General features: G+C 63.8%; 1 protein-coding gene across 1 annotated transcript in view; it reads right to left on the reverse strand.

Moving 5' to 3' along the window:
• The window catches only part of MUC6 (mucin 6, oligomeric mucus/gel-forming), a 23,049-nt gene extending 8,659 nt beyond the window's left edge, over positions 1–14,390 (reverse strand). The window contains exons 1-30 of the mRNA XM_045290422.1: positions 14,336–14,390; positions 11,650–11,712; positions 11,050–11,290; positions 10,790–10,916; positions 10,464–10,554; positions 10,263–10,372; positions 9,979–10,186; positions 9,735–9,857; positions 9,284–9,404; positions 9,030–9,168; positions 8,834–8,938; positions 8,691–8,763; positions 8,469–8,606; positions 8,019–8,180; positions 7,851–7,945; positions 6,932–7,064; positions 6,524–6,773; positions 6,371–6,423; positions 6,187–6,296; positions 5,633–5,784; positions 5,339–5,480; positions 5,148–5,258; positions 4,855–5,043; positions 4,542–4,781; positions 3,794–3,950; positions 3,547–3,693; positions 3,190–3,252; positions 1,906–2,059; positions 1,747–1,854; positions 6–865 (exon numbers count right to left, since the gene is read on the reverse strand). Coding sequence (XP_045146357.1) covers positions 6–865; positions 1,747–1,854; positions 1,906–2,059; positions 3,190–3,252; positions 3,547–3,693; positions 3,794–3,950; positions 4,542–4,781; positions 4,855–5,043; positions 5,148–5,258; positions 5,339–5,480; positions 5,633–5,784; positions 6,187–6,296; positions 6,371–6,423; positions 6,524–6,773; positions 6,932–7,064; positions 7,851–7,945; positions 8,019–8,180; positions 8,469–8,606; positions 8,691–8,763; positions 8,834–8,938; positions 9,030–9,168; positions 9,284–9,404; positions 9,735–9,857; positions 9,979–10,186; positions 10,263–10,372; positions 10,464–10,554; positions 10,790–10,916; positions 11,050–11,290; positions 11,650–11,712; positions 14,336–14,390 — 4,720 coding nt within the window. The remainder of the gene's footprint in view (positions 1–5; positions 866–1,746; positions 1,855–1,905; positions 2,060–3,189; positions 3,253–3,546; positions 3,694–3,793; positions 3,951–4,541; positions 4,782–4,854; positions 5,044–5,147; positions 5,259–5,338; positions 5,481–5,632; positions 5,785–6,186; positions 6,297–6,370; positions 6,424–6,523; positions 6,774–6,931; positions 7,065–7,850; positions 7,946–8,018; positions 8,181–8,468; positions 8,607–8,690; positions 8,764–8,833; positions 8,939–9,029; positions 9,169–9,283; positions 9,405–9,734; positions 9,858–9,978; positions 10,187–10,262; positions 10,373–10,463; positions 10,555–10,789; positions 10,917–11,049; positions 11,291–11,649; positions 11,713–14,335) is intronic.
• Between the last annotated feature and the right edge of the window lie 638 nt (positions 14,391–15,028).

A 15,028-nucleotide genomic window follows, 5' to 3' on the forward strand; every position in this document is an offset into this window, starting at 1 on the left:
GGTGCTGTGGGAGGAGGAGGAGGCTGAGACAGTGGATGTGGATGATGTAGAGAAGAGGCCGGTGGTGGAGGCCGTATTGGTGTGCGGCACGGGGGTAGCTGTACCTCCGCCGGTGGGCTTGGGTGTGGTGGAGGTGTGAGCCGGTGACACGGATGTGTGTGGCCCTGTGGAGGGAGGTTGGGGCAGAAGGGCGCTTGTGGTTTTGGCTGTGCTGATGGAGTTGTGTATTGGTGTGGTGCCATGTGTGGTCTCGGTCAGAGGTTGGGAGGAGGGCATAGGTCCTGTGCCTGTGTGGATGGCGGTAGAGGTGGGCAGAGTGATGCCGGATGGATATGTGGGACCACTGGAAGTCCCTGTGGATTCAGGGCTGTGGGTGACAGTTAGATGAGAGGTTGTGGTGACTGAGGAAGTTGAAAAGGGTGGGACTTGAGTGGGCGGCGTGGTCTCAGGGTGTGAATGTGGTGGGGTGGTGGTGGTCTTAAAGGATGTCCCTGTGGGGCGACTGGTGGAATGGGAGGAGGAGGAAGAGACAGTGGGTGTGGAGTACGTAGTGAAGGGGTCTGTGGTGGAGGCAGTGGTCGTGTGTGGCACGGAGGGAACTGTGCCTCCACCAGTGGGCTTGGGTGTGGAGGTGTGAGCCCGTGAGACAGATGGCTGTGGCCCTGTGGAGGGAAGGTGGGATACAGGCGAACTGGTGGTTTTGGCTGTGCTGATGGAGTTGTGCATCGGTGTGGTGCCACGTGTGGTCTCGGTCAGAGGTTGGGAGGAGGGCGTAGGTCCTGTGCCTGTGTGGATGGAGGTAGAGGTGGGCAGAGCGGTGTGAGTTGGATATGTGGGAGCAGTGGAGGTACCCGTGGATTCGGGACTGTGGGTGACAACTACGTGAGAGGTTGGGATCACCGAGGATGTGGAAGCGGGTGGGGCTCGTGTGGGCAGTGTGGTTTGCGGCCGCATTGTGCTTGTTCTCTGCTCTCCAGTGGTGGCCGTGGTCCCGGTGTGTGGGGACGCTGCTGTGGGGACAGGATTGGGTCATTGTCCTCCCTCCCCTGCCTCTGACTTTACCTGTGCTGCCCTTCCTGTCACTGCCTGGAGGCGGGGCTCCAGGCTGGGCATGTGTGAGGTGCCAGGCCCGCTTTCCTGCTTTGGAGATGCTGGCTCTGGGGCCTGGGGACCTCCTGGTTGCGGCCCGGTGTGTCCCCCCTCCCACCTGGGCTCCTGAGTGTTCACCCTCCTGTTCCATGCAGTTGTCCTCACTTTTGATGTGCTCCTGGGCTGCTCGCCCTTGCACTAGGCTAGCCCTTGTGTGGTCCGCGTACGTCTCTTATCTTCACTTGCAGCCTCCAGAGCCCTGTGTGCTTGGCCTTGATAATCAGGGGCCTCTCTGTGGCCCTCTCTGTCATCGCCCGATGGAATTGCAGACCTGGGCCCCCTTTCCCTGCCCCTGGAATCTCCTCGCCTGCTACCGTCCCCTCCTCCTCCTCAGCCTGAGCTCCACCTAGCCCCCGTGTGCTGTTACCCTTAGTACCTGCGACTTGGTCTGCTGTGCCCTCTGCCCTGCTTTCCTCTGTGCTCCCCCGCCCTCCCGCCACCAAGGCTGAGGCCGCCTCTCCTGGCCTGCTGGCCGCTGACTACCCAGGAGTGGGTCACGGGCTGGGTGCCAGCTCTGGAGTCAGCGGGAGAGGCTGTGCTCGCGGCACTAGGCCCTCCTCCGCATGCTCCCACCGCCTTCATGGTGGGCACGCTCACCTGGGGGAGACCCCGAGGTCTCTTCCGGTGTTGCCGGCCTCACTGTAGGTGCCGTGGTACGTGCTGTGGCCCGCGCTGTGGTCTGTGTGGCCACGCTGGGATGGGATGCTGTGGGCAGACTCGTGGCACTGGTCATGGGAGCTCTAGTGAACGTGATACCCAGTGTGGACGTGGGACTCGGTGCCGAGGTGGCTCGTGAGGTGACAGCTGTTGTACTTCCGGGGGACTCTGTAGAGTTTGCCACACCCAAAGTCACCCTCAATACCTCCACACAGCCCATACCACACCGTGCTCCCCAGCTTCTCACTGCACCCTGTGGACACCCTGAAGAGCCAGCTCTGCAGCCTGGGGCGGGCTAGGGGCTTCACTACCTGTCCCTGCCCACATGCCTGCCCTTGGCCAGCCCCTTACAGGCCCCCGGCCTGGGCCGCTGCTGGGCGGGGGTGGGGAACCGCCCTCCCCCCACCTCGCGGCCTATCCACTTGTTGAGGGACTGTCCAGTCTCAGGCATTGATCTCCTTTGTGGCGGGCTTATTCTGTTGAGAAAGCCTTTGCAGAAACTGCCAAGTGTCCCCCACGAAGGTGCTGGGCCCAGGAGATACTACCTGCTGAGGTTGGGACGGTCGGCTTGCTAGGTGAGGCCTGAGGGGTGGCCCTGGAGCTGACTGGCAGGCTAGCGGTTTCCGTAGGGCCCACAGGTGTGGCCGAGCTGTTGGTCAGCCCACTGGTGCTGGGGGTTGTCCTGACAGGCGTAGTAGGTGGGGCCTCCGTGGAGGGTGAGGCTGTGGGTACCATGTGGGAGTCATTGCTGGGCAGGGAGGGTTGGCCCCCTCTGGCAGAGCGGGCGGAGTCCTCTGGAACTCTGCCTGGAGTTCGGGCGTCCAGTGCGTTGCTGCCAGGGGCAGACTGCTGCTACCCAGACTTATTTCCAAGCCCCATCTGAAGCCCCGCACTGGGGATCCTAGGCCCCTGGGCAGCCCAAGTCCACGCGCCCAACCCCTCCACCCGCCTGTGGGCATGCTGGTGACAGCAAGGGAGCAGGGTGAGAGGGCGTCACCTTGGCACCTAGCATGCGTACAATCACCTGTGATGGGTGGGGATGGCGTGGTGGCCGGGGCTGCAAGGACAGTAAGCTGGTCACCGTGCTGCAAGGGCCACTACCCGGCCCCCCCTTACGGTCCAGCCCCTCCCAACCCTGTAGGCCTGTGGGGGTGGGAGTGGGGAGGTGGGGGTTGGGAGGACACGAGCCCCCTCCCTTTTGGCCCCTCCTGGGCACTGCCGCCTTCGCACACAGCCCCTTCCTGGCTGCTCCAAAGCCCGGTCGTGCGTTTCCTGTATCGGACACTGGGTGGCAGTAGTGGGCCCAGAGTGGCTGTGAGCTGATGGGGACAAGAAGGCAGAGCTGGCTTTGCCTCTCCTTGGCACAGAGGCACCAGAACTCACCGCAGGGCACGCATGAGCCCTCGCTGGGGTCGAAGTACTCGTCGTGGGAGCAGTTGTAGCAGCCTGGGGCAGAGGACATGGCGGCTGTGGGCCCAGGTGCTGCTCCCATCCTGGCCCGCCCTGGCACTTGAAGGCTGTACAACACCAGGCCTTCTAGTCCCTCCTGGCCCCCCTCCTTGTTGCCCCTGACCCCCCACCTCCACCCCCTCTCCTGCACTGGCCCCCAGGCTCTACTGATCACTTGTCTCTGGATTCTGAGTACAGAGGGCAGTCCCCGAGGTCACACTGCTGGCCACTCCGCTGCCAGCCCTGTCCTCAAGCAAGGATGGGCTCAGATGGGACCATGGCGGCCTGTACCTTCGATGTTGGCCTGCAGGTGGCTCTGCAGGTGGTCAGCGCAGAGGCAGGGCTGGTAGTGCCACGTGCAGTTGGCGTCCTGTGCGTACTGGTACTTGCTGCCCCCGGGCACCCGCGTGTGGGTATTGTAGAAGTCACAGTAGATGGCTGCCCAGGAACAACAGGGAGGACATTGAGGTCATCCAGGGCCATGCATATGAGGCGAGTACCCGGGGCCCTGGGGCGAGACGGCAGGGGCGGTACTCACGGCAGAAGTCGGGGGCCCTCCAGTCCACGCACACGCCCTTGTCCAGGCAGGCTTTGGCATAGGCGGCCACTGCGTCACACAGACACTCACAGTCCCCACCCGTGTCACACCCACACGCGTCGTGCACACAGGCTTCATAGTAGGGCAAGTGGTATACCTGTGGGGACGCATCCAGGTAACATGAAGCAGGCGTGTGCCTCAGCCCTCCGCACCTTGTGGGTCACTCATGGTCACCACTCTCAGGCCGGATGACCAAGGTCCATGCTCCTGGGCCCCTCGCTACCCCTTCTATGCCTACAAAGAGGCCCTCCTGAGGCTAGGGCACAGCTAGTGGCCGGCAGGCTGGTGGTAGCCACAGGACCTGCAGATGTGAGACCACTTCTGGCCGCCTAACTCCTCCCCCCACCCAGATTCCCTGCAGCTGGATAGGGCCACCTAGTGAACAGGTACCTATGGGGGTGCTGCTGCCCCACTCATGTAGAATACCCCTCCAGTGCAGGTGTCTCTGGTCCATAGTGGTCCCAAGTGTCCCTAACTCTTCCAGCGGGTACGCTCACCTGGCCCTCGCTCCCTGCCCCCACCTCCCCAGCCATTGGGGTGTGTGTCTGTTTCATCTTGGGGCTAGAACACTCTGGCCTGGGGTGGGCTGTGGCAGGCCTGACCGCTAGATGTGGGCCCACAGGTGTTGGCTTCCTGGGGGCAGTCACCTCTCCACGATGGAAGCCCTGGGCAGGGCCCCCGCCCTCACCTGGTTGTGGCAGGCTGCGAAGGTCTGGCTGTTGATGATGCTGCACTTGCGCTCCGCCCAAGAGCGCCGGAAGGTGTTGAGGCTGCAGGGGTCGACCACCAAGTTCGTGTCTCCGCACAGCGGGTTCTCCTTCCATGAGTTCACAAAGTCCAGCTCGCCAGACGCCACGTACTTGCTGCGGGTCTCAAAGTCGTCCTTCATGTTCCCGTTGTAGTTCCCACACAGGCCGCAGAGGGCATCCTGCACGACAAAGCAGTGGCACAGCTCCGGCCCCGCCTCCCCACAGGCCCCGCCCCACCCACACCAAGGGTACCTGTGTGGAGGCCCGGGAGACCCTGATGTGGACCGTCATGTGCTTGTTCCAGATGAGCGTCAAGTTGTACTTGCTGCCGACCTGGACGTCCAGCACCAGGTGCAGGGAACCCGGCTGCACCTGGAAGCTGACCTGGGCGTCATGCCCGCTGGCTGTGTAGGTCCTCTCGGCCAGCACGATGGACAGACCCTGCGGGGCAACGCGGGTCAGCGGTCCCCAGTCTGGCCCACTCCCGCCCTGCCACCCAGGGCTGCCAGGCTAGGGGTGGCAGCTAGCGAGCGTTGCCCACTCACCCCTAAGAAGAGTTTGATGGCCCGTGAGCACGTGACCCCCGACTTCCCGCAGACCACGTTCTCCGTGACGACTTTGAAAGTGGGCCGGGAGTTGTTGGCGCTGCAGCCATCCTGTGGGGAGGGACAGGCTCTGAGGTGGGGTCCATGTGCCCCCCCCCCTTCTGCCCCGTGGCCCCCAGGGCGGGCCCTACCGTGCTCAGGGTGTACTCGCAGTTGCCGTCAAACAGGAAGCGTTGCCCGTCGAAGGTGACCACGTGGCCCTCCCCATAGAGGGTGCAGGTGGAGGCGCAGTGGGGCTTCGGCTCGCACACCCACTTTCCCTGCTCACAGGTGCTGGGGAGAGGAGGCCAGCTCAGGCTGAGGCACCCAACACCCAGGGGTCTGCCCCAGACTGCTCCCAGTGCCTTGAGACCCCCACTGCCCAGACCACTGTCCTCCTGGGCTGGGCTGGGGTATGGGAGGGGGAGGAGCAGGGTGCACCTTACCAAGTCTGACAGTCTGGGCTGATCTTGGCACCTCGGGAGTAGGAGGTCCCCCCATACTCGCAGGGACAGTCATCGGGGGGCACACACTGCCCATTGGCATCCTCATAGAGGCCCTCAGCACAGACGCAGCCAGGCTCACACTTTTTGGAAGTCTGAGGAGAGGGCAGGGGTGCTCTGAATGTGGGGTTTGGCCCCTGGACCCCTGTGGGGACCCCGCCCCAACATCTTGCCAGGACCGCTGGCTGCTTCCTGCAGCCAGCTTCACTGCCCACCCTCCATCTGTGATATCTGCAGGCTGCCCCCGGCTCAGAGATCCTGGCCGAGCCCGCCTGCCCACCCTGGCTAGTAGGGTGCCTGGAACCCCTCCCCGCCCACCCAGTTCCCGGTGGCCCTCAGAGCTGCTCAGGGCACATCCCTGGGTCCTGATGAGGAGATGGAGCAGGGAGGCTGGCTGCCCTCTCTGTATGGACATCCTCTCAGGGTCCAGTGGGAACTGTGGGGGTGTCCACTGGGGCATCCACCTGTGGAGGGTGCCACTCCTGTGGGAACCTTACACAGGTAGTGCCTGTTGCCAGCATCTGGCATGTAGGGGCACAGGCTGCCCCAAACTTGCTGTCTTCGGACTGGCTGCAGGACTGGAAGGTCTTTGGGGCTCTGCAGGTGGCTGCGGGAGGTGGAGGGGCGGCGGTCAGACATGCTCACAGCAGGCAGTCCCCACCTCCTCTCGCCACTACGCACCCAGGAGCATCGGGGGCTGGCCGGAGCAGGTCAGCCGGCCGCTGTGGCAGTAGCTGTAAGAGAGAGAGGCTTTGTTAGTGGCCCAAGCCTGAGGTGTGGGGGTGCTGCCTGCCAGGGTGCCCCATCCCCACCCGGAGGTCTGCTGGGCCCCACCAGGTGGCGCCATCCATGACGATGGATTGGCCCGCCAGGATGATGTTTTGGCTGTCCAGCTGACAGGGGCACTGTGCCCGGCGCACACACTCCGCCTTATGGTCCAGGTAGGTGCCCTCGGGGCAGTTGCAGCCGTCCACGGGCACTGCACTTGGATGGCACTCAAGGGAGCGGTCAGACAGAGACATGCAGGTGCGCTCACAGGCCTGGCTGTTGTAGCTGAATGTCCTGTTGCCCGTGCAGGGGACAGCTGTGGGGTGTGAGAGTGTCCTTCAGGATGCTCCCTCGGGACTCTGGGGCCTCCCCGATAAAGCTCCAGGACCCTGCCTTGGGACCCTTAGATCCTTAGGGTACCTTAGGAGCCCCCCTTAAGACCCGAGACCCCAGGAGCCTCCCTGGGACACTCACTGCAGTTGTCCACGCTGTCCCTCCAGCCCCAGAGCAGGACGCCCTGGGCGGCACACTGCTGCACATAGGCCCCCAGGGCCGCACACAGGTGGGGGAAGGTCTCCTCATAGTTGCACGCCTGGTAGACACACCTCTGTGGAGAGCGGGGTGCTGCACTGCTGGGGGGCCCAGGGTGTCCTGCTCCCCAGGCCCCTGAGCCAGCTATGAGCATGGGGTGCACAATGGTCCCCCCAGAACATGCCGGCTCCCTCTCACTTTGTATAAGAAGTGGGGCTCACCTTCAGCACCCCGCAACACCTGAGGGACCCTGCGCACTTTGTAGAAGACCTGGTGCTCACCTCACTCCCAGACATCCGCAGTGCCCCACCCACCTTGTAGAAGGGCTTGGGGTTCACTCTATCACTCCAGACACCCATGGGGCCCCGCCCACCTTGTAGAAGGGCTTGGGGGTGGGAGGAGGGAGCCAATTACAAGGATCTACATATAACCTCCTCCCTGGGGAATGGACAACAGAAAAGTGGGTGAAGGGAGACGTCAGACAGTGTAAGATATGACAAAATACTAATAATAATTTATAAATTATCAAGGGTTCATGGGGGAGCGGGGAGGGAGGGGAAAATGAGGAACTGATACCAAGAGCTCAAGCAGAAAGCACATGTTTTGAAAATGATGATGGCAACAAATGTACAAATATGCTTGACACAATGGATGGATGTATGGATTGTGATAAGAGTTGTACAAGCCCCCAATAAAATGATTTAAAAAAAGAAAAATAATAAACTCTGTAAAGCCAAAAAAAAAAAAAAAAAAAAGGCTTGGGGTTCATCCTATCACCCAAGATACCCAAAGGACCCTGCCCACCTTGTAGAAGGGCTTGGGGTTCATCCTATCACCCCAGACACCCACGGGCCCTGCCCACCTTGTAGAAAGGCTTGGGGTTCACAACCGAGTGGCACTTGGCGAACACGGAGTTCTCTCTCACCAGCTCAGAGCAGTGGGTCTCGGCACACACCTCTGAGGAGACAGGTGGTAGTGGGCCCCCCTCCCACCCACCTTTACCCCACCCCACCCTGGGCGCGGGCCTCACTGTTGAGCTGGCTCATGGAGCAAGGGTCCGTCTCGCGCTCGAGCGCCGCCGGGCAGTTCCCTGCGCGCCAGGAGTCGACGAAGAGTGAGGCGGTGCCCTCGGTGATGTCCATGCTGGTGGTGAAGTCGTCGGTGGTGTCCCCGTTGTAGTTGCCACAGAGCCCTGGACCCACCCAGGCCGTGAGTGGTGGGTGGGCGCACGCGAGCCCCGTCCCGTAGCCCCGCCCACACGCGCCCCGCCCAGATGGCTCTCAGTACGCTCACCCCCAGCAGCGCGCTGCAGCTAGGGTGGGCCCGGACCGGCCGCAGGAACCCGCAAGCAGTCTCGCGGCTGTCCGCTGGCAGGGACACCGTGCCCTGCCAGGAGGCCCAGGTTGGGCTTGGGGAACCGCAAGTTCCCCGGACATGGAGGATCAGCGGGGCCAGGCCAGGGGCGGGGTGTGGGGCCCACCTCGAGTCTGGCCCCAGAACTGGGGTCCCACGGTGATGTAAGCCTGGAACACGGGCTGCAGCTGGACCACGAGCTCCAGCCCGAAGGAGGTGGCCATCTGGAGGTGGGTGGACGATTGTCTGAAGACTGTGATGTTGCCTGGAGAGACAGCGGCTCAGCGGCTGTCTGCGCATCCCCCCTCCCCATTCCCCTCTCCACTCCTGCCCAGCTCGGGAAACCTACGAATTTTGTAGGGCAGCCACTTGATGTCCCCGTGGTTGGTGACCACCTCATCTTGAGAAATCATGATACTGTCCTGGAGAGAGAGCAGACTGAGTCATGGGGCCCTACTGTCGCCCGGGGCTGTGGCTGGACGGTGTGCGTACCTGGTCAGACAGGTAGATGATGGCGACCAGCGAGGTCTCCGAATGTGAGTAACCAGACTTGTCATACATGGCCAGGAGGGAGCCCTTGTCAGGGAGCTGGTGGCTCTGAGAGGGACATACTGGGTCAAGTGGGGGTTCCAGTATGCCCCCCTCTCCCTTGCTCCTCGCCCCTCCCCTGGCCCGCCGCCTTTCTCACCTGGAGGAGGACATAGGTGCAGGTGCCGTGGAAGCGGTAGTGCCTGGCATCGAATGTGGTGACGAAGGAGCCTCCTTCCAGGGAGCAACGGCTGGGGCAGGGCTGCTCCTCACATTCCCAGAGGCCATTGGTGCACCGGCTGGGGTGGGGGGCGGTGCCAGGGGGGGAGTGGGGAAGGGGATTGAAGTCAAGTGTGCCCCGTCCGCCCAGCCCAGCATCCTCCTACATGCCTCCCCTTTGCCGCCAGCACCTACCATGTCCTGCAGGCGGATGAGGTGACCTGCCCAGCAGCAAACAGGGCGCCATTGAGCATGCAGGGGCACTGGGAGACGGGCACACAGGCTTGGTGCTTGGAGAGGTCATCAAGGACCGTCCCTGCAGGAGGAGGGCTTCCTGAGCCTGTGTGGGGCCAACGCCCTCTGCTGGCAGCACCCCCTGGCTGTCCAGTCCTCTGGCAACCCCTTGAGCCCTGTTACTTCACAGTCTGCCCACACCCCCACCCCCGGATTCTCTGCTGCCATGGTCGCCTGTGGCTACCTCCACCTTCCCGGATCCATGGTGCCCCTCGGGTAGTGGCAGACCACAGGAGGCACCTGGAACCGCACGGATTGTCCCGGAAGTCCACTTAGACGCTACCTCCTCCAGAGCCAAGTGGACACAGGGCCTCCTGCCCTTATGGTAGGGGTAGGGGTCTGTCTCCCTCACCTTTGGGGCAGAAGCAGCTGAAGGTGCAGAAGCCAGGGTGGCTGTGCCTGGGGTTGGAGCAGGTCCTCAGGTAGGCCGAGCCGCACTCCATGTATACCTGGTTGGCTGGGCACTGCCCCATGGCTGTGGGTGGATGGAGGAGGGGGCATGGGTGTGAGAGGGGCCACCCAGGCCCTGGGAGGTGGAGTGGGGTAGGTCTGCTCTGCTCTGGGGAGCTCCCAGCCCGCCCCCTCCCAGGACTCACAGCAGAGGCCTGGGGTCCTCCAGTTGTTGACCGGCTGGCCGGCCATGCTGCACTGGCGGGAGAACTCCGAGAGGGTGGCGCAGCTGCAGTTGCGCTGGCCTGGCTGGGCGCATGCCGCCAAGTCAGCCTGGCAGCTCCTCACCATGGGCTCCCGGGGCACGCTGCACTCGGGGGACACCAGGTTCAGCAGGTGGGTGCAGGTCCGGGCCTGGGCAGAGAGCCACTGGAGTTATCAGGGAAGGAAGTATGGGAAAGGGGGGAGGGGCGCCCTCGCCTCCACCTACATGCTCTCCCCGCATGACTTGGGGCTGGGGGATCGGCTCATAGGCGCAGATCTCATTGGGATCGTCGAGTTTCTGGAGGTTGGCGTACTGGTGGGGTTCCAAAAGCTGGCCTGGGGGCCCGGAACGGAGTCAGCACTGCGGGGGACAAGGTCGCCGGGGGACCCCACCCCCACCCCTCCCCCGGGCGCCTTTTGCACGGACCGTCCTCGCCGAGGAACTCGTTGGCCGGCTCGCCGTCAAAGTTACCGCACAGCCCGCACAGCTGGCTCATGTACTTCCTCTCCACCAGCACCTGCGTGGGGGCGGGGGCGGTCACGTTGGGGGCGGGCGTCGCGCGGGAAGGGGGTCATTTGCTCTCGCCGTGGCCTTGGGGACCCCGGTTGCTTGCTGGGCCACTCTCACTTTCCAGATGGGGAAACCAGACTCCCGCCACGGCCCCATTCCTGGCAGAGGGTCAGAGGGAAGAGGCTGGCCCTGCCCAGGGCAGGCCCGGGGCTGCCCGCCACCTGTGCGTCCGCCATCCTCACCAGAACGTAGCCGTCCGGGCCCCAGAGCACCTCCAGCTCCAGCTCCAGCTGCTTGGCTACCAGCCGCATGTTCTGGCCGAAGGGCGTGATTTGGAGCCCATTGCTGGTGTAGGGCAGGCTGACCACCCTGGGGGAGAGCACCTCAGCTGGGCTGCCCACCCGGCCTGCCCAGACACACCCAGGCCCCGCCCGCCCAGGCCCCACCCCGCCCCTTCCTGGCCCCGCCCACACCTGGCCCCGCCTCGCCCCTCTGTCCTTACCCCACATCCTTGATGGAGACTGTGCCGCTCTGCACAAAGACCACCGAGGAGCCCAGCTCCACGATAATGCGGGCTGTCCTCCCGCCTTGCTCGCGACGCAGCTGGACGCTGAAGGTGGGCGACGCGTCCTTGCAGACGGACGCCAAGACGTAGTTGCAGGTCCCGGAGAAGTCATACACGTGGTGGTCGAAGGTGGAGAAATGGCCAGCCCCCCACGTGGAACACCAGCCCTTGTCCTCCGCTGCGGAGGGAGGCCAGGCCGCTGTGACTGGGACCCCATGCTGGGCAGAAAAGTCACCTCCCAGGGAAGGTGCTGGGCCTGCTCCACACCTCCCTGCATGGGGCCAGGGCCTGCTTCTCACTGCCCTATAGGAGTGTGTGCTGCCCCTTACAGTCAGGGGCTGGTGTGTCCCCTGCCCGGAGCTGAGTCAGGAAGTGACAGCCCAGCCTTGGTGTCCCTCTGCAGGCCAGGGCACAGGAGTGCCCTCCCCAGACCCACACACCCAGTCCCCGACAGCCATGAGCCCCATGGGCCTTCTGTGGCTGGACCCTCCTGTGGAGACCCCCGTCTGGACCCTGGGGGCTGCGTGTGGTGCTCACCTGTCCCCGTGGAGTCATTCAGGGTCCGGAGGCTGGGGTCAGCAAAGGAGGTGTCACTGAGACCTGCATGAGGGACTGGTCAGTGTCAGGCCACCCTACCTCTGCACTGGCCTGAACTGAACATTCACTGTGTCAGTGTTAGTGTGGGAGCCCAGGCCCAGGAGTGGTGTGTGTGTGTGTGTCTGTGTGTATGTGTGTGTGTTTGTATTGGGAGGGCTGGACAGATTCTCAGGTTTGGTCCTTCTAATCACTCTCACATTCACTCTGACTTTCTCACTCACACTCAGTCACATTTCACTCACTCTCACTCATTCACTCTCACACTCACACTCATTCACTCACTCTCACTCACACTCATTCACATGTACTCATTCTCACACTCTTACTCATTCACTCGCACACTCACTCTCACTCACTCACACTCACACTCACTCATACATATGCACTCTCATTCACTCTCCCTCTCCCTCCCTCACTCTCACTCACATTCATTCACATATACTCTCACTCATTCACTATCTCACACTCACTCACACTCATTCATACCTATGCACTCTGATTCACTCTCTCTCACTCTCCTCCCTCCCTCACACTCTCACACTTGCTCATCTGCTTGCCCTGACCCACACCCTGTGTCTCCAGTAGGGGACTCTCCCACTGGGGGCGGCACCCCTGCCCTGGGGCCCTGGTCCCTCTCAGGGAGCCCCAGTCCCTGGGGGGTGGTGAGTGATGGACATAACCTCCCCCTCTGGTTTCCGAGGACCTCTGGCATCCTGTGGCCCTGGCCCAGCATACACTGTCACCCACCCTTAGCAGGGCCTGAGTCACCCCCACCCCACGGTCCCCCTGGCAGAGTGGCTCTCAGCCCATCTGTGCCTCCGGGTGCCCCTGCAGAGTGGCTCTCCACAGCCCAGCTGGGTGGGGAGGACAGAGCAGTGGCTGTGGGTGCTGGGGGGCACAGGGTGGAGTCCTCTTTTCGGGGTTCCCTTTCTGAAGGCCCATGTCTCTATGTCCTCACCTTTCAGGGGGCGGTGGCCCCATCTGCCTCCCTCATCCTGCCCCCATGCCTGTGGCCATGATAAGCTCATCACCCCACCCACGTGGGACTCTGGGGTCCCCACTGGCACTGGCTCCCCTCAATGGGTGCCTCCTTCTCCCACCCTGCCCCTCTGGCCCCCTCCTCATCTCCACTTCCCCACCTGGCCTGTAGCCTCCCCACACCACCTCACCCCAGGGGTGGATGTCCCCCCTCCCCACATACAGCAGGGTGGACAGACTCCCCCCCGCCCAAATACCCACAGCAGGGGTGGATGTCACCCTGCCCCAGGGGCACTTCTGCTGCACCAGCCCCTCCTGGGCTCCAGGCCGAACGCCTGCCCCCTTCAGCCCTTGGCGGCTGCATGGTCACGGGCTGTTCTGTTGGCACGCTTGGAGGGCGCCACCCCCGCCCTCTGTGCTGCTCCCCCCCCCACCCGCAGCTGTGGGCCCTGAAGAGCAGGCCCTCCTCCCCACCTGCCGGTCAGGGGGTTGACGCTTGAAATGGGTCCACAGAAGGACGCTGGCTGAGTTGCTGCCCTTCAGCCTCGCTGCTGTGGGCTCAGCCCCCGAGACCCCGGTCCTGGGCCCTCAGCCCTCCTGTCCCCCAGCCCATGGCTGGCCCCCGGACACCGCTCTCTGCTCCCCCAGCCCATGGCTGGCTCCCGGGCACCCGCTCCCTGCTCCCCCAATCCATGGCTGGCCCCCGGACACCCGCTCCCCGCTCCCCCAATCCATGGCTGTCTCTAGAGCACCCTGCTCCCAGCCCCTCCCTAGCTCTGGCCCTAGAGCTGTGAGCCCCAGGGCAGCGCAGGTGACCTGTCCCCAGGTTGGCTGTGTGCTGAGAAAGCCTCCCACTGGGGGCCCTAGGGACCCAAACAGAGGCTGTCTCAGGCCCTCAGGTCCTGCTGAGGAAGGGTGTGGGTCTGAGTGCTGAGGGAGGGGCTTTATGTAAGAGAAGGGGCTGGATTCAGCCAGGAGGGGGTGGGGGAGCCCATAGCCCTCCAGCACCCCCGCCCCACTCCACATAGTTCACGGAGGCGGGGGCTGCCCGGATATACCCCTCAAACCTTGTCTGCTACCACGGGGCCCCTGGTTCTGAGGCCAACCTGAGGGTGACGGGCACCCAGGCTGGTGGGCCCCTGGAAGAGGAGTCAGGCGGTGAGGAGCCTGCAGGCTTGGGCAGGCCAGGTGGACCAGGGCCCGTGGGAGGAGGGTTGTTGAGACCCTTGGGCTGACTGGCTGCCCAGCGCTCGGGGGTGGGGGTGTCAGGGGGAGTGTGGAGAGGACACTGTGTGTCCCAGCTCAGGGGGCTGCTCCTGAGAGAGGCCAGGGGCTCACAGGTCACTCTGCAGCCTCGCATGCGGGGTGCCCTCCACGTTACAGATAGGCAGCAGGCTCACTGTGGGGCTCCGCAGACCCGTGGGGGCTGCTGGGCTACTCCATACCCTGCACCCCAGCCAGGAGCCCCCGTTCCCCTCTCTGAGCCTCCTACCTCCTGGCCACTGAGCCTGGCCCCAGCTCCCCCGGCCTGGGGGAGGGAGGATTTCCTGCAGCCGCCCCACCCCCTCCCGTTCCTGGTGACCATGCTGTTCCGGCCAGTGAGGCGTGGAGGCCCGGGAGACCCTGTAGCCCGGGCGGGCCCACTCACCAGCCCCAAGCAGGGCTCCCCATCCCGAAAGCAGCAGCAGTTGAGGCCCGAGCATGGCGTGAGAGGAGAGGCCACTGCTGGACACCGCACAGCCGGACACTGCCACCCTGGGACTCGTGTGCCTTATATAGGGCTGGGCCCTGCCCCTGCCGCACCCCACGCTGGCTGCCTGTGGCCGCTGCTGCTGGCCGGGCCCGGCGCTGGTCAAACAGGATCCTGGGGTTTTATCAACACACAGCGCGGTGTGCGTAGGGGCCTGCAGTAGGTTGGGAGCAGCGCCTGCTCTCGCCCACCCCCCCTCAGGGGGTGGGTGGCTGGCACACCCCTGCAGGGCTCTCCAGGACCTCCCCTGTTTTTGCCCAGTGAGAAGCAGCGTTGCCCAAGGCACCCCAGGTGGGGTGAGGTCACCTGCCCCAGGTGGGCATGGGCACCTTCAACCACCAAGAGCTGCCTGGAGGGTCTTGGCTGGGGCCCCTCCTTTACTCTGCCACACATTTGTACTGTGATAACCCAGGGGGCACTGCCCCCACCTGGATCCCAGGACCCCTGAAGGCCCCAGCTCATGGTGTCCCCTCAGCTCCATGACGTCTGGAAGCCCGCCTTGTGAGGGGGTGGGTAGTAGGCAGGTCCAGGGCAGGACAGTGCGGACGGGGGTGGGCCCTGGTGTGAGAGCTGCACCCATGACCGGTTCAG

Source organism: Echinops telfairi, unplaced genomic scaffold (genome assembly GCF_000313985.2).
Source record: "Echinops telfairi isolate 266 unplaced genomic scaffold, ASM31398v2 ScPeMD7_37;HRSCAF=141, whole genome shotgun sequence".
Lineage (NCBI taxonomy): Eukaryota > Metazoa > Chordata > Mammalia > Afrosoricida > Tenrecidae > Echinops > Echinops telfairi.